The sequence below is a fragment of the Sciurus carolinensis genome, chromosome 9, assembly GCF_902686445.1.
Source record: "Sciurus carolinensis chromosome 9, mSciCar1.2, whole genome shotgun sequence".
Taxonomy (NCBI): Eukaryota; Metazoa; Chordata; class Mammalia; order Rodentia; family Sciuridae; genus Sciurus; species Sciurus carolinensis.
The window spans coordinates 68,921,493-68,944,505 of record NC_062221.1 but is presented as its reverse complement, the minus strand read 5'-3'; the positions used below and the strand labels follow the sequence as shown (position 1 = coordinate 68,944,505).

General features: G+C 46.1%; 1 protein-coding gene across 6 annotated transcripts in view; it reads left to right on the top strand.

Annotated features, from left to right (window-relative positions):
* The window catches only part of Kalrn (kalirin RhoGEF kinase), a 636,539-nt gene that overhangs the window by 475,389 nt on the left and 138,137 nt on the right, over positions 1-23,013 (top strand). For all 6 annotated transcript variants that reach the window (XM_047563083.1, XM_047563086.1, XM_047563085.1 and 3 more), the window contains exon 34: positions 19,239-19,485. In XM_047563083.1, the coding sequence (XP_047419039.1) occupies positions 19,239-19,485 (247 nt within the window). The remainder of the gene's footprint in view (positions 1-19,238; positions 19,486-23,013) is intronic.

Genomic DNA, 23,013 nt, shown 5'->3' with positions numbered 1-23,013 from the left:
GAGTCTGAGGCCTCACTAGTAGAGAGGCCCTGGGATATTCAGTGGCATTGGTGGCAGAGGTGACACAGTAGTTTTATGCTGAGGAAATGAATTATGAATTTCTTGTCATACCTTTCCAGTGCCCTGATGGGTGAGGTGATTTTTCTTTTCTCAAACTGCATGTGCTGAGTTTTTTTTTTTTTTTTTTTTTTTTTTTAAGTTTGCCTCAGAGTTGGTAGCAGCAGCTATGTGGAAGTTTGGGAACCTCACACAGACATGGTATGTTCTGGAAGCACGGTGCTTCCTGTCCTTTGCCAAAAGAAAAGCAGTTCCCAGCAGAGGCCGGGACAGGAGGCCAGATTTCACCTGTTACAGGGACTGTCCCATCTTGATTATGGGGATGTGTCATTTGTCTCTGCTCAGCTGTCACATGAAGGCAAGTGTGGGATCCTGGCTGAGACTTTGTGCCACACATACCTTCCTCCCACCCTGGTGGAGCTCCTTTGATGTCCTGGCGTCCAGACCACTAGCACTCTAAAATTGCACAGCCCTGCCCCACTCTGAGTTGAGAAAAGAGAGCTCTTAAGTTGAAAGGGCACAGACCATGCACAGGAGAGTTTTTGTCCTAAATTGTCTCTTTGTTCCCTTTTCTTTCCTGTAAATGGGAGAAGCAACCAGAAATCTGGAGCATGCAGGTTAACCTGGGAAAGGGAAGGTAGCCAAGGAGAGAGCAAGTGGCAGTGATAGTGAAGATTTAATGTTAGGTTCAAAACAACATAACCACTATTATTATCTTTTCATTGACAACTCTTTGTTATTGTGTCAAAGTGCTTAGCCATTGAAAGGCAGTGGTGATTTAAACAATGGCTTCACTTGTAGAAATGGGGTTCAATACAGAAGGAAGAGTGTTGGTATGGATGCTTTGGGTGGGAAGGTGTGAACTCAGAAGGCTCCTTCACTAGAAATCTCCTACCTTGGCTCTAGGGGACAGTCCTAGAGTCAAAAGCCCCTCCTCAAGAAATAAAAAAGAAAAAATATATTTTTTAAATGCTCCCCCTCACTGACATAGCTGGAAGGAGGTAGGGAACTACTAGGAAGGATCCCCTGCAGGTCTCAGAGCCTGAAGGGGCCTCTCCTAGCAGGAAGAGGCTGGCAGGAGTGCCGCTGAGAAGGATCTTCACTGTGAGAGGGAGCTGAGCAAAGGTGAGACACTCTTCCCACATGTGCAGGCAGCGGTGTGGCCTGGGGCAGGCGTGTGGGGCTTGCATTCTGTCCTGACAGAATCAGAGGCAGGGGTGCTCATACAGGTCTGTGGAATGAATGAATGAAGAACTTACTATCAGCCTTAAAGGAGAAAAACTTGACTTTTCCTTTCAGAAACCAAATTGGTTTGAAGTTGACCAAACCTTCCAGAAGGGTGGTAGGAGCACTGGAAGAGGGTCTCTCTGAGCCAGGCAAGAGGTCTCTTGATTGGAATGCTGTGCACTGCCCACGGAACAGTCCCAGGACAGCGGGAAGTCGGGGAGGGATCCTGAAGTCTCAGTGTGGCCCCTATGGTGATATGGTGGTGCTGTCCCACTTGGAGGCCACTTTTCAGCTCAGTTAGGGACTCCTTTTCTTCTTTCTTCCTCTGATGCAATACTAATACATTCTGAGGTGGATACCACTGGCCATCTCCATGGCTAGGAACTCATGCTTCTTCCATAAGCCAGATGGGGGACTGGAGCCTTCCAGAGGGCAGTTTCCACGTTTTCTATAACTTCCCTGAGGGTCGCCTGTTTCTGTCTTTTCCTAAGGATATAAAGAAATCTCCACCTAAGTGCTGCCACCAGAAACGCGCAGCCAGAGCTGGGGGCTCCCGGGGCCCGAGACTTCCGTCACCAAGTCATCGCTTGCTTCCTCATAATTCTGTTCGGGACGTGCTTCAAGTCATGCTGGCCTTTCTAGCTCCTACACTCCTGAATACAGGGAAAGGGACACAGGAAAGAACTATAACTTTTTAAATCTTACTTTTATTTATTTATTTTTCATTATCTTTTTTTTGACTGATAAATATTTTTAAGTAATTTTTTCATACATGTCTATAGGATAATAATGTCTATCTCAATCTACTGTCCTTCCTATCCCCACCCACCCACCACCCTTCCCCTCAGGAGTGTAACATTTTAAGAGATATTTCAAGCACTTTTTCTCTACTTTCTCCAAAACTATCTGCCTGTACTCTATCCATATCTGGTATAATTGATTTATATTAAAGGAGAATAAGATTGCCTTCTCTCCTCAGTTCCTGGAGGGTCTGCATTGTGGATTAGCATTTTGCCATGATGTTAAATCTTAAATCTGGCCCAAACATTCTAATTTGGACCTACGGTTTAATTTTATTTCATAATATCTAGCCCCATCTCCTACAGCTATGAAAAGGAAGGCAAAACTGTTTAATTCTTCTGAACTCTCAGCAGTCAGCACCACTGAATTATTCAGCAGAACAGAGGGACAGGATGGTGTAGAAGGGAGTTTCCCAGCTAGGCATGATGGCTTGCACCTGTAATTCCAGCTACTTGGGAGGCTGAGGCGGGAGGATTACAAATCCAAGGCCAGCCTCAGCAACTTAGCAAAACCCTGTCTCAAAACAATAAAAAGGACTGGGGAGGTAGCTCAGTGGTAGAGTGCTCCTGGGTTCAGTCCCCAGTGCCATAAATAAATAAATAAATAAATAAGAGAAAGAGAGAGAAGAAAAAGAATAAGGGAGTATTATTCCCTGTAGCCTCAGTGACTCACACCAAATAATAACACCAACAGCCATTAAACATGTATCAAGTGTTCACATACATTATAACCTTTAATTGAAATAGCAACACTATCAAGTTGGTCCTTATCTCAATATTTTGGATGAGAAATCAAAACTTAGAGACTACATACTCTAATGTTTCCAAGGTAACACAGCTAGTCAGTGGTAGAACTTGGATTCAAACTCAGTGTTGCTGAGTTCAAAACCCAGACTCTACACCACCAGGCTGTCTCCCTTGAGCTCCCAACCTGCTCACTTCCCTCAGCCACCCTGCCTCATTGCCACCAATTGCAACGTGGTTTGTGGAATAGAGGTATTGACATAGTTTTGATAGGAGAAAAAACCCAAGAAGCCAATAATTGTAAAGAGACCCTAAGAACACCTCACCTCTTAGTAAATGCTGTGATGTAGTGCATGTGCTCATAGCCCTTTAACTGACACAGCTCTGGGGTGCTGCACTGCTGAAGAAGTGCCACAGAAGAGGAGAAAGTAACAGTAAGAAGCCTCTATAAAAATGATGATTCCATAACTAAGTTATATAGCCAGGTAATAGAATAAGTTTTATAATACACACACAAGCAAAGGTCATTTTTTTTCAGTAGTGGGATTGAACCGAGGGTCTCACTCAGATTTGGCAAGTGCTCTACTACTGAGCTACAATCCCCAGGCACAAGCCATCTAAAAATGTGGGATTTGTCCTTCTCACCCCTGAAGTGTTAAAATCTACAGGAGGGCCCGTTGATGACCTGGGAAGGAGAAATCTCCCGTAGAGACAGACCTCTGTCAAAGAATATAAGAGATGTGGGTACTTGACCTCCAGAGGTGGTGAAGACAGACTCTGGAGAGGAAAAGGGGAACCATTTGAATTGTAATGTCGTCCATCCACAAGTTCAGAGGTGGAAATGATCAGGATATATTTGGGGTATCATCCAGAGACCAGGCAGAGAAAAACTGTGGACAAATGGAGGAAGTTGAGTGGGTAGTATCCTGAAGGGCTTGGAATTCCAGGATGAGGCTGGTAGAACTTGAAGGGGCAGATGTGGCAGAGTTGGTAAAATTCTGAAATGAGAGTGTTCTGATGAGGCTGGAGAGGGGCCGATAAGGAGACACCTACAGAGAGACAGGTGGGAGACGAGGGCCTGAGTTAGCGTGGGGGCTGCCCAAAAGGCAAGGGAAAGATTTTAAATAATTTGGCAGTGCTAAGCAACAGATCAGATATAAGGGATAGAGAAATGAATCTCAAATGACCTACAGTTTGCCCTGGTGTCTGGTTTCTCATTTTCAAAATTAGGAAATCCTTCCAGGAAACCTTTTGAGCACCTATTATGCTCCACTTACTTTATGCAGTAGTACGTCTTGTGTTCCCATGTAGGCAGCAGGTCTTGGACCTGGCAGAACCAATCTCTCTACCCAGCCAGTCTGCTGTTAAGCAACTCACATTTCCTTTGATAAATCCTAGCCGTTGCTTCCCTCTAGTGGTCAAACTGTGCCCTTGCGCTTCTCGTCCCTGGAGAGCAGTTTGAATGGAAAAGATAAGAAATTAAGATGGAACTGGATCATAAACCACACACACCGGTCAAGGAAGCAGTAGCAAATGGTACCCAGAGGGCATGACTTTATAGAGGTAACCAGGCAGGGCAGGGACGGGATGGAAGTGGTGATAAGAAAGCATGATGTCATGAGCCAGACACAAGGCATTGGGGTAGCAATCAGTCCCAGGGCAAAAGCAAAAGCACCCAATGGCAGCAGATGGAAGCAGAAAATCACATCAGGACTCACACAGTAAGTGGGTTAGTCAAACAAGTAGAAGCACGGGGCCATAGATAAAGGCCATCTTCACCTGAGGATAGGATCAGGGATAAAGGGAAACCCTAACAATAATTCACGGAGTACAAAACCTTGACATCGTTTAGGGAAGATGCTGAGATGCTGGGAGCCCTTACAGGTGTGGCTGCCTCTTCTGCTGGCTGCTGGGCACCTGTCTCCTGTCAGCCACACAACTGGAGATGGCCCAGTGGCACAGGAAAGAGGCAGATGCTCCTGGATCCCTCCAGATCATAGTAAGCCAGAGTGAAGATGTTATTACTTGTCACAGGACAGAGAGGGCTCAGAAGCCGATGATACAAACAGCTCTGAGGAGACAGCACAGCTGGAGGCTGGATCCCCTGGCACAGTAGGCGAGGCAGATCACCTCCTGAGAGACCCTGATCCCTCTCTCTGGGCCAGCACTTGGATGCCACAGCACACTTGCCAAATACATGTTCCCCAAAAGACTGGAAGTGTGAAGAGGGTGGGACATCGCCATGTGGGCCTGCCTGCCCAACACCCGTGCCCAGGGTAGTGACTGGCTGTGAAGGAGAGAGTAGGTCCATGGATAAGTAAACCGGGTTCTCAAGACCTGGACACCTGCCTCTGCAGTTTGCCACTGTGTGTTCCTCAGCAAGCCACTCACCTCTCAGGGCCTCAGTTTCCTCATCTATAAAATCAGATGATATGCCAACCTGGGATCCTTGAGGATCAAATAACACCTGTGAGAGTTTATAAACCATAAAGGGTTGTACAAGTGAGTGACTCTTACTCTGACGTTGAGAAATCGACAAGATGTTCACTGCATTTTGTCCAGCCTGGGTGGCATTTGCTAGAAGCATTTGCTTTCTGAAGCAGAGCGCTTGGAATAGGCGGCTCCTCCTGAGCATGGCTTTGCAAAAAAGCCTTACTAAAGCAGGTCCCCTCTCACGTCCTTAGTCGCACACCCCTGAACGAGTCTGTGCTTCCTTCCCAGCTCTGGTGCTGGCAGGGCTTGGATTACCCAGCAATCAGACTGACCAGTGTTTCCTGGTCAGTTCTAAGGGAGCTTGACCACTTTCCAGGAATCTCTTTGCCAAGTTCCTATGTGGACTGCATACCTTGACCTCTACCCTGACTGCAGTGTGAACAGGTTATCTACCCTGATTTGGCAGTCAGTTCTAAGAATTCTCTTCCCAGTCTGAGTCCATTCTGTTGTTTCTCTAGGAAGCCTGATAGAAGAAGAGAAAGAGGTCACATCCATGGTGCTACAAAAGGAAATTGTAGCATAAATCATACCCAGATCTTTTAACCTGGGGATTAGGATTAGGATTGCTTTTAATTTTTTTTTTCCAGTCTGCTAGTTTCCTTCTGTATATATCATTAAGAGTGCTTTGGAAATGCATGCCTGTTCCCTGGACACAAGGTATTATCACAGAAAAACATCTTCAGTCACGTGCCAAGTCAGATTGACTGGAGAAACGCTAGGTAATGCTTGACGGGCATGGAATGTGTCTGGGTTTACTTGTGTTAATTTGCACAGTCCTCACAATGATTCTATATGGTAGGAATCAATACGATTCCTATTTTACAGATAAGGAAAATGAACCAAAGAGAAGCTAATTAACTTGTTCAAGGTTACATAGATAGTAACAATGGATTCGAATTCAAACCTAAGCAGCTGACTCCAGACCCAGTAACCCACAAAATAGAAATGGTGACCCACATCTGAATAATTGAGGTTTGATAACATTTTGCCCCTTGGAAAAATAATTGTCTCTGCTCTTTGACTCATTTCCTCTGAAGCTCAACTCTCCAGTAGTGTACAATCCACACAGCAGACTGTTCCAGTGAATGCCCGGAGGCTATTCAGAGAAGCCCACAATGTCTCATCTTTCTCTCTTTCACCTCGGGTTTTTCTTAGCCACCTCTCTTCCCTCTTCTGCAGGTCATCTGAGGTTTTCAGAGATATTCGCACAGGCTCTCTCTTCTTTCCTAAGCCATGGGAAATGCCTTCCTACTCAGCCTTGGGAGAGCTCAAGGCAGGTAGAAGAGGCCTCCCTCTTCCTAGCACTGATACCTCCACCAGCTAAGGGTCAGTGTTACAGAGGCCCAAGTTCATTGCCCTGTCCTTGCTCCTGCCTTATTCTCCATCTCTCTCACCTGGATGAACACATGGAAGTGTGCACTTGAGATTTGCAGATGACAGACAGCCAGAAAGAATCGCTATTATGATAAATGAGACAAGGAGAATCCTGTATCTTAGCTAGAAAATTTAACTGAACAATGATAAAAAGAAGATTCTCTAAGTTAAAAGCCTCAGTAGCCCAAGGACAAAGGGAAGGAGCTGGCTTGAGCAGTCCCTGTGCATGAGAGGGTGCTGTTCAGTGGGGTTTTTAGTGTTTAGCGGAAGCTCGCGGCACCAGTTGACCACAGGGCTCCCAGGCCACTGTGAGAGAAGCATAGTGTTGAGATAGGGAAGCGAGTGCCCAGTGCGTCTGCTCTGGGCCACCCAGTTCAGTTCTGGGTGTCCCTATTAGGAGGATAGTGACATGGGTACCCAGAAAAAATAGAAAAACATGATATAGATATTGGAAACTGCTCATTTGAGAACCAATCAAGGAATATTTTGAAAAGGGAAGACTTAAGAAATTCTTTTCTAGGGTGCACATGTGTGAAACTGTGGAAAAAGGAATGATCTCTCCTGCAGGACCTTACAGGGCACACTAAGAACAGTGGATGGAAATTCCAAACACAAAAACATTTTTTTTTTTAGTTTTTTTTTTTTTTGTCTTTTATTTTCTTTTTTTTAATTTAATTTATTTTTATTGTAAACAAATGGGATACATGTTGTTTCTGTTTGTACATACCATTTGAGTAGTCATACATTTACATAGGGTAATGATGTTTGATTCATTCTGTTATTTTTTCCTTCCCCCCACCCCTCCCACCCCTCTTTTCCCTCTATACAGTCCCTCCTTCCTCCATTCTTGTTCCCCTCCCACCCCCCATTGTCATCATCCGCTTATCAGTGAGATCATTCGCCTTTTGGATTTTTGAGATTGGCTTATCTCGCTTAGCATGATATTCTTCAGTTCCATCCATTTGCCTGCAAATGCCATAATTTTGTCATTTTTTATGGCTGAGTAATATTCCATTGTATATATATACCACAGTTTCTTTATCCATTCATCAATTGAAGGACATCTAGGTTGGTTCCACAGTCTGGCTATTGTGAATTGAGCAGCTATGAACATTGATGTGGCTGTATCTCTGTAGTATGCTGATTTTAAGTCCTTTGGGTATAGGCCAAGGAGTGGGATAGCTGGGTCAAATGGTGGTTCCATTCCAAGTTTTCTAAGGAGTCTCCACACTGCTATCCAGAGTGGCTGCACTAATTTGCAGCCCCACCAGCAATGTATGAGTGTACCTTTTCCCCCACATCCTCTCCAACACCTATTGTTGCTTGTATTCTTGATAATCACCATTCTAATTGGGGTGAGATGGAATCTTTGTGTAGTTTTAATTTGCATTTCTCTTATTACTAAAGATGGTGAACATTTTTTCATATGTTTATTGATTGCTTGTAGATCTTCTTCTGTGAAGCGTCTGTTCATATCCTTAGCCCATTTGTTGATTGGGTTATTTGTATTCTTGGTGTAGAGTTTTTTGAGTTCTTTATATATTCTGGAAATTAGTGCTCTATCTGAAGTATGAGTGGCAAAGATATTCTCCTACTCTCTCTTCGCATTGCTGATAGTTTCCTTTGCTGAGAGAAAGCTATTTAGTTTGAATCTGTCCCAGTTGTTGATTCTTACTTTTATTTCTTGTGCTACAGAAGTCCTGTTAAGGAAGTCTGATCCTAAGCCAACAAGGTGAAGATTTGGACCTACTTTTTCTTCTATAAGATGCAGGGTCTCTGATCTGATTCCTAGGTCCTTGATCCATTGTGAGTTGATTTTTGTGCAGGGTGAGAGATAGGGGTTTAGTTTCATTCCGTTGCATATGGATTTCCATTTTTTCCAGCACCATTTGTTAAAGAGACTATCTTTTCTCCATTGCACAAAAACATTCTTAATATCACAGCTCTCCAGCAAGAGGGGACAGCTTCATAAAACAGAGAGTTTGATATTTTGGAAAGGGTCCTGCTTGCAGTAGGAGGGTAGGATAGAAACTCATGAAGGTCCAGGCCAGATTCTGGGTTTCTGTTGTCTGCTTTGTGTCCTCTGTAGCTTTGTCCAGCAAGATCTGGAAAGTCCTCTGTCCACACTGTTACTGGTCCATACACCAGAGAGCAGAGCACTCACCATGACAGCACGGAATGTTGCTCAGTCAACACAGCAATACTCTAGGAGTGAGCATGGATCCAGGGCCTGGGAGACCTTCTCCTAGCCTGATTGTCATTAACCTGGCAAGTTTGCAGAAAAGTGTTCTGAGCCTAGATTTTGAAAACATAAGTCTAGCTCTACTACCAACTAGCTTGGGGTCCTCAGTTTTTCCACTAATAAATTAAGAGTGTTGAGTAATCTTCAACTTACTAAATTACTAATTCACTCATTCATTCAATAAATACTTTATATACAGTCTTCCAAATACAGTCTTCCTTAGATAAGCCCTTTCCTCTTTGGAGTTTCATTTTCTTCACCTGTAAAGCAAGGGGATTGGATTATGTGAACTTCTGGTAGGCCATGAATCTGCCTTAAAATACCATCATCTCAATCCACATTTCATTGTTTCGGCTAAAAAGTTATCATGCAAGGTTCAGATGAATGCTTTGCTAAAATTAAAAACTATTTCATGAGGCATTTCTCCAATCTATTAATTTATATTTTTAAAAGGAATGAAAGGATCCATTTTAATTTCTATCAAATGCATACCATAAAGAAACAAAAAAGAAAGGAGAAAAGGCAAAATTGGGAAGATAACAAATACTAATCCTAATAGATAATGCTTATTGAATGCTTTCTGAGGCTTTTTGAGACTTTGAAGGTCTGAAAATGACTTTGGTATATTCTCACTCTCAACTGGTAATTTGTCTGGGTATAGACTAGGTGAGAAATAATTCTCACCCAGAGTTTAGAAAGAATTGCTTCACTTTCTTTATATTCCAGTGTTGCTATTGAAACTTACTGTCATTATGATTCTTGATTTATTGGTTTGTTTGGGTTTGTTTTTTTAAAATATTTTCTCTCTCTCTCTCTCAAAGCTTTTAGAATGTTCTTTTTACTAAAAGTACGTGCTGATACTGTGCTTTAGTATGGGTCTTTTTAAAATTCATTACACCAGCCACTTAGAGCATCATATCCATTTAGCAATTCTTGCCCTTTAATTCTGGGAATTTTTCTTGACAATTTATTCCTTTCCATTCTGCCTGTCAGGAACTTGTTCAATCAATTCTCTAATCTTCTTACATTTTCTCTCTTATTTTCCTCTCTTGGTGTTCTTGTTCTAGCTTCTGACAATTTTCTTTGACATTATCTTCCAACCCATCCATGAAATGTTCCATGTCAACCTTAATATTCTTAATTTCTGAGAACTCTTTCTCATTCTGTAATTTTCCCTTTCTGTAGCAGCTTGTTCTTTGTTCACAGATAGAGTATCTTCTCTTACCTCTCCGAGGGCAGGGTAGTACAGTATTGTTGAACTTTTACTGTCCTACTTGCATTTGGCTTCCTCGAGGTTCCCCGACCTTCTCGTTGATCTATTTTGGACTGTTAGAGAGGTTTCTCTGAAAAGTCTGGTGCTCTGTAGCTGAAGATTCTCCTGCTGTATGAGGTGCACACAGGCTGCCTGGCTGTCCCACATAAGGGAAGGCTCATTGGCTGGAAGCCTCACTGTGATGTGACCAGGAGGGCACTCTAGGACTTGGGTGGGGAGCAACCTCCAGTTGTCAGTATCTGAGTATCTACGCATCTTTTCATCTCCTCCAATGAGTGATTGCCAAATGTGCCTAAGAAGTTTACGTGTGGCCGCTAGTGCTCTGGGACCTGTGGGACGGCAGGATGGCATCCATCTGCCCGTTCTGTGTGTAGGCCTTCCCTGAATTTCAGTGTTTCAAGACAGGGTGCACAGGATTGAGGAGAGGTCTTGGTGTCTTCTCAGACTCCCAACCCATCTTCTGAGTTCAGCCCCACATAGAAACCTGTCCGCAGGGCCTCCTGTGCCTGTGGGAGGGCTGAGCAGAGCTCTGGCAGGAACCTGCATCTGGTCTTCTCCATTCTACCAAGTTACATATGGCTCTTGCGTCTACTTTCTGTTATTTTTTTTTTTTTTAATTTTAACTTCTCTTATCCACTGTTACCTCCTATTCTCTTTGTTCTCGTGGGTTTACATCTGCCCCTCACCCCTTATGTCATTTCTGTCGGGTTAGTATAGGTACAGCCAAATAACAAAAAGGCAAGATATTTTTGAAAAGAACAGATTAACTACCTGTCGGATGTGGATGATACTGATAGGATGGGTGGGCATTCAGTGTGAGACACCACTCAGGCATTGTAGCCAGACTGCTCCATTACATGTGAGGTAATAATCCATGGAACACGTTCACTCGTTCACTTAGCAGGAATTTATTGATCATCTGTTACATGTCAGGCATCACTCTAGACTCAGGAGATAAAAGAGCAAGACAGACTATTCCTGCTGTCTTGGATCTTACAGTTAGATGTGGGATATGAGCAACAAATGATAAACCAGACAGCATGTTAACGATAAGTGCTCAAGAAAATTAAATAGGGCTGTGTGTTGGTGAATGTAGAAACTACTCCACTCATGGAGTACTAAAACCTTCCCTGAGGTCCTATTGCCTCATCTTAGGAACGAGGAAATGCCGGTGTGGAGAGGGTAGGGCTTTGCCCAGTGTCGCATGTGGGAAACCTGGCACTAGACCAAGGCCTCCTGAATCCCACTCCCACATCCTTCCCACTATTAATCACTGTGCAACTCACGAGGCCTTATGAGACCACAGTGCTCCTTAAAGCACTATGGGAAGCAAATAAACCAAATAGCTCCTTCAGGGGCAGCCAGCGGCAGCCACCCAAGCTCCAGTGAAGAAAGATAAAGAACATTGTAAGCTTTAGACTCAGTCGGTCCTGGCAGCTCCACGGGCTTCTGGCATGCAAACTGAAGGGGTCCCAGAGCTCCACAGTATTCCTAAATTTGCTTCAAAATTATAATCAGCTTAAGATAAAGCACAGCACTAAACTCTTGTAAAGGGGCCTAATTTCTGGAGCAGCCATCCAACTTTCCCAGTATTGCAGGGACATGGGTTTAGTAGGGGAGAGATTTTGAAGCCACCACATTGAGGTCTCATCAACAATGTGGGCTTTCTCAAAGCTTCCATACTGTCCTAGAGAAAAATTAGTAACTATCCATCCACTACACCTTTATTCCTCCCCAAAGTATTAGGTCCTCTTGGAACAGGTGCATTTTTTCCCCATTACATTTGTCACTTTGTTTTTGAGTTGTTGTGAATGATGTTGTTGTTACTTCCATTATAAAATAACACTTAGGTCAGAAACATTGGTCAGTACTGGAAATAAGGAAGCAAGGGGGAGCCAGGCACAGTGGTACATGCCTGTAATCCCAGCCACTCAGAGGCTGAGGCAGATCCCAAGTTCAAAGACAGCCTCAGCAACTTAGTGAGACCCTGTCTAAAAATAAAAAGGGGCCGTGGATGTAACTCAGTGGTTAAGCACTTCTGGGTTCAATTCCTGGGACAAAAGGAAGGAAGAAGTTGGGAGGAGAGAGGAAAGAAAGGGAAGGAAGGAAGGAAGAAGGGAGGAGGGAAAGAGGAAGGAAAGAGAAGGAAGGATGGAAAGATGGAAGGAAGGAAGGGAGGGAGAGAGGGAGGGAGGGGAAATTACCCAGAGTCCACCCCCTAACAAAACCAGGGTTAACATTTTGATGACTTTCCTTCCTATTTCTTATGAATAGGGTTGTTAAGTGTTGATGTTCTTCACAGAGTTATATACTCAACAATACATCCTGTCCTTTTTACTTGCTATGCGATAGGCAGTTTTGAAGCTATTACAAAGCTGTATAAATATCTAGTGGCTGCATAATTCATCATTCACTTATCTCTTAGTGATGTGTCATAATGACTTAACCATTTCTTTCTTGTTGGATTTTCATATTTTAGTTTTAAGGGTTTCTTTTTTAATGTTATTGTTGCAAAGTTTCCCTCCTTAAAAAAATTGCTATTATGAACGCCTTCACGTTTTCAGACGTGTAAGTACAGCTGCATGTCACTCCAGTGCTGTGTCTCATTTTTGTGCACTCGGAAGGGAATCATGTAATAGTCTGCTTTGAGGCATTTCGTGGAAGGGATGTTACCTAATTAAATGAAATCACCCTCTGAGGTTGGAAGCCAGACATCAGCAGCAGGTGTGGTGATGGAGGGGCGGAGGACAGTCTTTCCACAGCAGCTGACAGAACTTCTCAGTGCCCTTGAAGCCATGCCAGGTAGACATGCTCCAACTTCACATTATGCTTGGGCCCCTCTGGCCTCCTGCATGCCATAAATATATAGATGTTAATTCATGTGAACTCTGTGCCTCTCATTGGCTGTGGTCTGTGGAGGAATCAGGTGGAGGAAGTGAGCAGGGCAGCCAGCCAGCAGAGGAGGTGGAGGCCTGATTTATCTGATGGGCATGCTTGCGCCTCCGCTCTGTCATATCAGATCCAAGCGCTTGGCAGAGCAGTGTCAGAAACGGATGTTTGTGGTTATCAGCAGGCTCAGGTGGCAGATACTGTAGGCAGTTACCAGACTCCTGGGAAAGAGGGGTTTCTTCACTTGGAAGCTCCCTGGAAAGTAATGTAAATGAAGAGACACAAGTGAATCCTCATTTTTCATAAAAGGATTTTGGGTTCCACCATCCCCTTGTTAATTTTAGCAGGAAAAACATGTCCTGACTTGGGGGACCTTTAAACATTTCCAGGTCACCTCCCCTAGAGAGCCTTAAGGCAAGTCTTCTAGCTGGCCTGGGTAGGGCGTGATTATCAAAAAGGGAAAATGTGGTTCATTTACATAATAGTTTTAATTGCATCTGCAGTTGGCATAGTCTATTCCCAGGTAACATCAAAATTAATTTATTTTTTATTTCATCTCTACTCCTTTCCTCCCAAATTTAAATAATAATTAATTAATACTTCCAGAACTTTATTTTTAGATGAGCTTTGAGAGAACTAATACTGCTGAAGGAACTGTCCAAGGTGCTTTATGATTATCATTTCATTTAATCTTCATAACAGCCTCTGAAGTCAGTACTGATATTTTCCTCATTCTTCTTCAGATGAGGAAACTGAGAGGAAGAGGTGAAGTTACTTGCCCTGGGAACACAGGTGGTGAGGGAGAGTTCATGCCCCTAACCACTAGGCTGGATGCTTGGCTTTCAATGGATTCAATCCTACCCTACTCCAGGTTCTAAGACCAAACTTGTTCCTACCCCCAGGGAAATGAGGGGATTTTAGCTGACAGCACACATGTCAGCATGAAGTCAAGTGTGTCTCTGCCTCTTCTCTGATCTCATACAGCACTTCTGAAATCATCTCTCATTCCCTGCACTCTCCCAGTCCCTATCTGGACCCCCTTCCTGGGAGTGAATCAGACATTTTCTCTGCCTAAGCCCCAACCTAGGTCCTGCTCGGCTTTCTTTTTTCCCTACTTCTTTGTGGTGCTGGGGATTGAACCCAGGTCCTCATGCATACCAGGCAAGCTGTGATTCCAGCTACTCAGGAAGCAGACGCAGGAGGATCGCAAGTTTGAGACGTTAGCCTTGGACACTTAGTGAGACCTTCAGCAACTTAGCAAGACCCTGTCTCAAAAATAAAAGGGCTGGGGATGTAGCTCAGTGGTAGAGTGTTTGCTTAGTATGTGTGAGGTTCTAAGTTCAATCCCCATACCTTAATAAAAAAGAAGAGAATGTAGTGTCCATAACAGAAGGTACAAATATATACCACCTCAGAACAGGGTATAACAGGACTTCCTGGGGACCTGGGAGTCATAGAACCCTTCCTGCACACTCCTGGTTTTAGCAGTGGACATCTTACATGAAAACATTGTTCATTGACGAGCATAGCAACTCAATGGGGAGTGGGGACAGTATGCACGTGGCCCCTGTGTGAAATGTACCTGGGAGGACTTAGAGGTGAAACCTGCATCACGAGACAGAGGCTACACCGGGTGCGGTACTTACACAAGCAGCCAGAGGAAGGACATGTAGCTAAAGCATGCAAAGAGGGGGCCAGAGAATCTTTGAAACAATGAACTTAAAGTACAGAGTGGTGATCAGGAGAGAATGGGTGGGGCAGGAAAGGAAAGAGGAGTTGGGGAAGTGAGAGCAGAGACTGAGGGAGGAGGCTCTGCGTACTCTGGAGAAAGTGTGTGTCCAAGGAATTGACGATTTAAATAACTGTTGGTGTGTAAGTCAGGATGAGGGAGAGGGAGAGCAGGCTGGGACCTAGGGGCCTCCCGGACTAGGCTGGGAGGGATCAAGTGATCAAAAGACAAATCCAGCAGGGAGGTAGGGAGAAGCAGGGGACTTCACAGCTCCTGTCTGTGGCCCAGTGGTTAATACGTCAAGAGGGGAAAGCAAGTCAGAGATGAGCGGTGCTTTGCATCAGGCCCTGTTGGATAACTTAGGAAGGAACACTCTGCCAAAAAGAAAAATCAGAACACACAAAGGGGCCATCTCTCTGAAAAGGAAACGTTGGAACATGAAGCCAAATGTGAGGAACATTCTGTAGTCCTAGGAGGGAGAATTAGAAAACAAATGTGCCAAGAACTATAGAATAAAAACCGAAGGACTTGCCAAGGAAAAGTCTTAAAGTAATTGTTAAGAGGCTGTGGGGAAGAGAAGAATTAGGACCAAAAAGACTACAACATACACATAAAATCGATTCAAAGTCCCGGGATCAGAGACAGTTGCTGGAGATGGAGGGGAGCTTTCAGAATGTGCCATCGCCAAGAAATGGGGATGAGGTGCCCAGGGGAGTGGGCAGACATTCACCAGTCCTTTCGAAATGGACAGAAGAAGCAAAGAAAATAATGCTCCCTGGGGTCATGAGAAGAGCAACCTGCTGACAGGCACAGAAGACCAGGGACATCAGAAAGAAAAAAATGAAAAGGTGCATTTCTAAGAAATGATGACTTAGTATATGTGAGGAATTTGGGTTTTATTGGTTAATGAGGGGTTTGCTCCGTGTAATTAACTTTCATTAGGTGTGAGTCCTCAGTGAAGGAGAAGGCCTAAAACACAAAGCACAGACGAATCCTGTTTAAGGACTGCTAGTGAAAGTTTTATAAGTGTGCCAAGGGCATTTAGACCTCCCTATCTCTGACCTCTACCCTGCTGGTTGGGCTCTTGAAACTTTCCCATAGGATTCCAGTCCTGGGTTCCTGAGCATCGCTTCTCAAGTGTAAGCCCAGGATCCCCTGGGCACCCTACAGCCTCCCTGTTGTTCTGGGCAGAGGAAAAGGAGGGACTGTTTCAGAGAAGCCCTGCCTGACACCATCTCACCCATTTCTCCTACCCCCTCCCTTGACTGCTCCTCTGGAATTCCCTTGGCACCATGGGGTGGAGACCTGCTGTAGTAAATCTTTTTGACCAAGCCATTGAGGTGAGGTGCACCAGGACATTTATCCTGTACTTTAACCATAATTGTTTTCTTGGCTGGCTCTAAAGCTTGCACATGGTTAACTATTTGGTGTGTGCTCCAAAGAAATTGCCCATTGATCCTTTATCCATTTCCTTCTGCGTCTTAGTGGTCTGGGCAATTTATAGGAGGTAAACACTGCCATCTAGTGGTGCTTCCCTGCTGGCGCTGGATCTTGAATTGTAGACAAGCCCTATTCTACAAGTCCCCTACAAGTTCCACCCCTCTCCTCTCACCCTGCCTGTGGGGCTGGTTGCAACTTGCTCTAGGGTCCATATTCCTAGAGTCTAGATGGTGCACTAGGCTCTTTGCAGCCAGAGCCTCAGGCTCCCTCTGCTGTGAGCAGCAATCTGCCGAAAGGGCTACACCCATCCCTATCCTCAGACAGGTTGCCCCAAAAAGCATGGTATGGAGACCACGTATGAATGAGGACTGCTTGATGTTGACACAGAGGAAAAGCTCTATGGGGGTGTAGAAGCTCAGCAATAGAAACCCTTCAGGTAGCTATGTGCGATGGTGCATGCCTGTAATCCCAACAGCTGGGGAGGCTGAGGCAGGAGCATTTTGAGTTCAAAGCCAGCCTCAGCAACTTAACCTAAGCAACTTAGCGAGACCTTGTCTCAAAGTGAAAAATAAAAAGGGCTGGGGATGTGGTGCAGAGGTTAAGCGCCCCTGGGTTCAATCCCTGGTACCAAAAAAAGAAAAAAGGAAAAAAAGGAAAGAAACCCTTCATGTTGGAAGGAACTTTCCTGGTCATGTAGGCCAGTGTTCTATAAGTACATTAGCAGGAGGTGGAATTCATTTAATGGGGTGTCATCAGTAACTGAGAAAAGCAATGAAATAGAATATCAGGGTGAAACTTGTGTTTCAGTGACATATATGTTCACATGTGTTATATACCATTAAAATAATAAGATGTGTTTCTTATAGAACCTGCAATCCAGAGAGTTTAGGAGACCTGCCATAGGCCACACCAAGGACCAGGAACTTAGGCCACTGCCTCCCACCCCCTCCAACAACAAACGCACCCAAAAATAAGGACATGACTTGCCCAGCGTTGTGTGGTTTAAGGAGCATGGGATTCATGGTCAAGTCTGGCAGGGTGACTGTGGGAAAACCATCTAGCCAGTGTTTCCCAGTGTCCAAAGAACCCTTTTCCAGAATCACAACAGATGTTCTTATTGAAAACACACATCCCTGGGCCCTAACTCTGACCTGTTGCATCATAGTCTATGGTCGAGGCTGGAGCAAGGGAGGAGCAGCAGGGAAATCAGCATTTTATACTTGTGATTTCTATGCATACTCCATGTACAGCCCCCGATCTGTACATTTCTGAATTGACATCTGCTACCATGGGCGATGGCAATGATAATGTTACCTGGTTGGGTCAGGGACTCTGCTAACTGTAAAGCTCTCTACAGATGTGAGCTATTACCATCCCACAACAACCTTCACTGAAAGATGTCTTAGAAAAGACCACACTAGGAGAGCTGAGGTGTTGGGGAGCGGGGCCTGTGCATTTATGTAACAGGCCCAGGGACATTAAAGGGAGAAAAGGAGCCAACGGCATGTGTTCCTCTTCTGTCTCTTCCTCTTCCACCTTCTTTCCTACAGATCCCCTTCCTGATCTATCCTGGCAGCAGTCCCATGCCTGCCTGTGGGATGTGTTCAGCACAGACACCCTGCTCTGTGGCTGGTGGTGCTGACAGCCCATCTCATGCATCATTTTAACCTTTTCAGGCCCACTGTGACAGTCAAGCCCCTTTAGTGGACATTTCTCACAGTTCTGAATGCTGAGGTTTTGTCCATGGTGGGGCTATTGATGCCCTACTCACTGTGATGTTCTCTGGGCCTACCATTTGGCAGAACCTTCCCCTCTCAGAATGCATGTGAACTGTTACCTACCACCTTAGGACTCCTGCATAAGCATGGTTACTGGTACAAATTGTTTGGCCCTGAAGGCTTCAGTCAGAGGTGCACAGGCACCTCTGGAGATGATCCAGTGTGGGCCTTCCCTTTGCACCACTGTTTGGGGTAAACCTTAGAGAATAAGAGGCTAGAAAACTGGACCTCCTCAGTCCTTCCCTTCCCTCCCTGTCACTCTGCCCTAAGTGCAGCTGCTATTCCAAGCGGGTGCTCTGTGCTTGGTTTTAGGGGACATACTGACAACCGAAAGGATTCTCAGGAGATGTGAGGCCAGCGGAAAGGGGCGGTCACACCACCAAGGGAAAAAGCAAGCAGTCTCAGTGCATAGATAGTAGGGCTTGTTCCTGCCTCCAGGGTCTCTGCACCTGTTTCTTGGCCCTGCCCCAGAATCAGTGCACATGCAGACCTGGGGAAGGCTGAGCCCAGCATCGGGGAAGGTATATGTTCCTAAATATGATCTGCCTCTCCTCTGCCCTGCCCTGCAGTGGCCAAAAGAGAATGGACCTTCAACTTGGCCACTTCAGGGCAGGGAAGAGGAGCCTCTATGTTAGGCTAAAGCTCCAGTGAGGGGTGGGAATGGGGAATGTCAGGGGGGTTAGAAGGAAGGGAGCTCGACTCCTCTGTTATTCCCAGACCACTAGAATAACGTGTTAGTTAGAAACCCAAGAAGCACAGTTGGAGCCTGCCGGGTGGCAGTGGGGACAGGAGTGGGGCATGGGGTGGAGTCCTTGGAAGGAGGCAAGGGACATACAGGAAAGGGTTGGAAGCGCAGTTGGCTGGAAGCTTGGCAAAGAAGTCATGGAAAGAATGCTAAGGAAGCAAGAAAGGCTTAGAATGAAGCCCTGGTTCCGGGCAGGCTCCACGCTGGCTGCAGCTGGAACATCTGGGTGACCAATGACATACTGCTAATTACCTTTTTTTTTTCCCATTTTCTCTCCTGTTCCCAATTCTTTTTTCTATCTTCTGCCTTTTCTCCACCCAACTCCCCTCTTTTCCCTTTTAATTCCTCCCATTCCTCCTCCCCTCCCCTCTCACCCACCTTCTCCCACATTTCCTCCTCCTTCCTCCACACCCCCACTTCTAACCCCCATCACCACCATCACTGAAGCTCTCTGGCGGGTGTGAGCTGACCGTGGTCCTCCAGGACTTCAGCGCAGGCCACAGCAGCGAGCTGACCATCCAGGTGGGGCAGACTGTGGAGCTGTTGGAGCGGCCCAGCGAGCGGCCTGGCTGGTGTCTGGTCCGCACCACGGAACGGAGCCCTCCCCAGGAGGGCCTGGTCCCCAGCAGCGCCCTGTGCATCTCCCATTCCCGCAGCAGCGTAGAAATGGACTGCTTCTTCCCGTTGGTGAAAGGTAAGGAGGACGGAGGGGGAGGGCAGCACGGACCGTGGAGCACCAGGGATCTGACCTGTCTCATGAACCCACTTTGTCTGTGTGGGATTTCTCTGGGAGCTGGTAGTGGAGTGATTGGGTTGGGAGCTTGAAGAGAAAGGGCTACTGGTGGCTGTGACTTTGGGAAAGTTGTGTAACTTTCTGAGTTCATCTTACCTTCAAGAGGAAGTCTGAAATAGGTCTTCTAAGATCTCTCCCGGCTTTCCCACAGCATATCACACAGCATTTGGGAACATCCTCTTCTGCCGATGGCCAAGTGTGGCCTAGGCTCCTCCCTTCTCCACTGACCCTCTCTCCCCAACATGACAACTGTTGGCTCTCTGACTCCCCGTGTACTTGCCCTGACATGGAGGGTCAAGCGAACCCAAGAACCAACCACAGCAGAGTGGGGCTTGACCCTCCCCTGGGCCTGGCCAGGCTTTGAGGCCCACCGCTTATTCGCTACCTTTGATGAATCCATTATCCAGGCCATGGCTTCTATTTACATATGCTCTGTGTTTGTTACCTCCATGCGCTTCTTTATTCACTTTTTCTCACACCAGGGAGACCAAACTACTTAGAACAGGGGTCCTCCAAGGTCTGCCCTGCCCTGGGAACTGGTTAGCAACCCACTGGGTGTTTAACCAGCCCACCTCCCAGATGACTGTGATGCACAGTCAAGTCTGAGGACACCAACTTCAAAGGTCAGGGTCATCAGGGCCTCCAACTCGTGCATTTCACATTGTGGAAACGGAAGTGCAGAGAACTATGCAGTTTGGTCTCAGTTCTGAGTTGATTTTTGCAACTGGTCACGGTCATCAGCATCTGGGATACCCTCTATGAAGACCTGTGCTAGATATTTATGGAAAATGTCTAAATACCTGGAGACCATGGAGACCCCCTGAAAGCTTTCTGATAGTTACTACAACCTCATTAAATATTTGTAAACTTTCCGGTCTCTCCAAAGCCTGACTTCCTCCCTCCTTCCACTAGGTGGCAGTGGCAGGCTGCAGTGTTTGGGCTGCCCAGGTCTCCCAGCCTTCTTGGTTTTCTACCAGAAGAAAAATGCAAACTAAAGCTTCTGCCTAATTCCCACTCACACACCTGAGACCCCTTCTCCCTGGGTTTAGCCACCATCTGCTTTCTCCCTGTTCTCTGGGTACAATGGAAGGGCTGTCAGGAAGTTGTGTGGGAATTTGTAATTGCGGGTGCATCTTCTCAGTCCTTTGAAGTAGGCTGCTGGAGAAACTTCTCATACCTGGGAAGAGGAAAATCAGGAAACTCAGGAATTAGGTTCTATCTGGAGTCCAGCCAGGAGAAAGTGGGACTCAAAGAGGGCAGATTGTTTGGTGCGGGGGAAGGTGAAGCAATTGATAAAAAACATGATACTGTTTGGTATTTAATGTACATTACTTGACATAAATTGTTGTTATGTCATTTGTCATAGACTATTTACCAGAATAACCACAAACTCCCACAAGTTGGGAGACCCTGTCCACAGACACAAAATCAAGGACAAAAAGCCTAGGAAAGTCTCACTTCCCATAGATCCCCGGGCGTGAGTTGCTATCATCAAGAAGGACTCAGCTTCAGTACTTTGGGACTTCCTGACCTACGCCTACCCTCCCTATCCTGTGGCTGGGTGTGATGTGCATCCCTTCCCCACTGGACCCATGTAGGGACAGTGTCTGTGATCCAGAGATGGACAGTGGAGGCATTTAGGGTAAGAATTCTACAGAGAGGGGTTTCTCCCTACTACTGGATAGATTAAGACTAAATATGAGAGCTGAGGATGGGGGGTGGAAATGAGAGGCAAGAGAGAAAGAAGGAAAGGAGGTCATCATAGAATTTTCTACCTAAGTCTACCAGTCAGCAGGTCTTCCTAAAGGTACCACCAGAGCCTGTCTCCATTCCACTGGCTCTTATTCTTTGCAGGTTGCTTCCTCTCTCCCCAAGCACAGACCACTTAGGCTGGCCCTTCCGGGGCAACCTGTGAACTCTCATTATTGTTTCACCCATACAGACTCAGAGTGAGGAGGTGCCCACCTCCCACCATTCAGAGCATCCCTTGTGCCCTTAATAAGACCCTGTTTGAAAATAACTGAGACCCCATAAGTTGTTCCTGCTTGTATTCCAGCTGGCTGCCCACAGGTAAACTGGCCTTTTCTTCCCTGGCAGTGACTGGTCTCCAAATGGACCCTCTACCTTTGAAGTGGTGCAGAATGCCATGTTCTGGAAGTCATGGAATCAGGGAGGGTGGCCTCATCTGGGGTCATGGAGATCAGAATCAATTTCTTTCTCAATCCCTAGGAGAAACTGGTCCTCTCAGCCTTTACAAGAGAGCGCCAGGTTGGCACTCCCCTGTCTATCCCATGGGCTGTGCAAAGCAGGGGACATCTGGGATATGCTGAGTGCTATGTGAGCACTCAGACCAGAAGTGGGAGCACAAGGACCACAAAATGTTAGCACCAAGGAGGGAACTTAGAGAAGCACTGGATCAGGGTCCTCACCCCTGGCTGCACATCAGAACCACCGAGGACCTTTCCAAATGTCACTCTAAGGCCACACCTAGATCAACTAAACTCAGAATCACCAGGGTGGGGACTGGAGGCAGTATTTTTTTTAATGCTCTCTAGGTGAATCTAAGACACAGTATGGGTTGTGACCACTGCACTAGCTCAGTCTATCTTCCAAGGAGACTCTGGGGCAAAGGCAAAGTAACCTCCCTAAGCCTAAGAAAGAATTGGTGCCAGAGCAGCCACAGACCAGGGCTTGGCCTCCTTGCCCACGCTCAGTGCACACGCCACTCACTGGGCTCCCCAGCAGCTCCAGGGCTCCTGTACTTTCTGTCTGTGCAGTGGTGGGTTGTTTCCTCCTGGTATACCTGCAGCATGACTCTGATGGGGTTGGGGAGAAAGAGCAGCCTATGTGAGAGGTTGGGGCGGGACCTGCCTTTCCTATTACTTTCCTGCCAGCCTGACATCTCAGGGCTTCTCTGTGGAGTGGGCACTCTGGGATCTAGGGGTTCCTTTTCATGATCTCCTCTCACTTTCTCAGCAGCAAGTGATGGCGGGCAGCACTTCCCCAGTGACAAAAGACTTTGTAGTGGTTTTCAATTCTGGATGCCTCTTAGATCCACCTGGAGGAGATCTTTTAAAACACTCACATCCCACCCCAGAGCAATTCAGAGTCTGGTCTTGAGTGTTTCTTAAGGTTCTTGTTGATTCTGATATTCTGTGAGGGTTGAGAACCACTGCTTTATGGGTTCAGTACCCCCAGCTGTCAAACTTAAGAGATACTTAAAGATGTTTCTTTTCTTTTCCTGTACATTTTACTCCTGGCTCGGGCTGTGGGTCTGGGAACTGTGAGGAAATGCCTTTTGCTCAGTGAAACCCAATTCAGGGCCTCCACAGTGAGCCCCGCAGCAGATGCCCCTTAACAGAGGGGCAGTGGCACAGCAGCCAGCTCTTCATGGTGGCATACTCCGGCTTGGGCTCTCCTGATGATTTC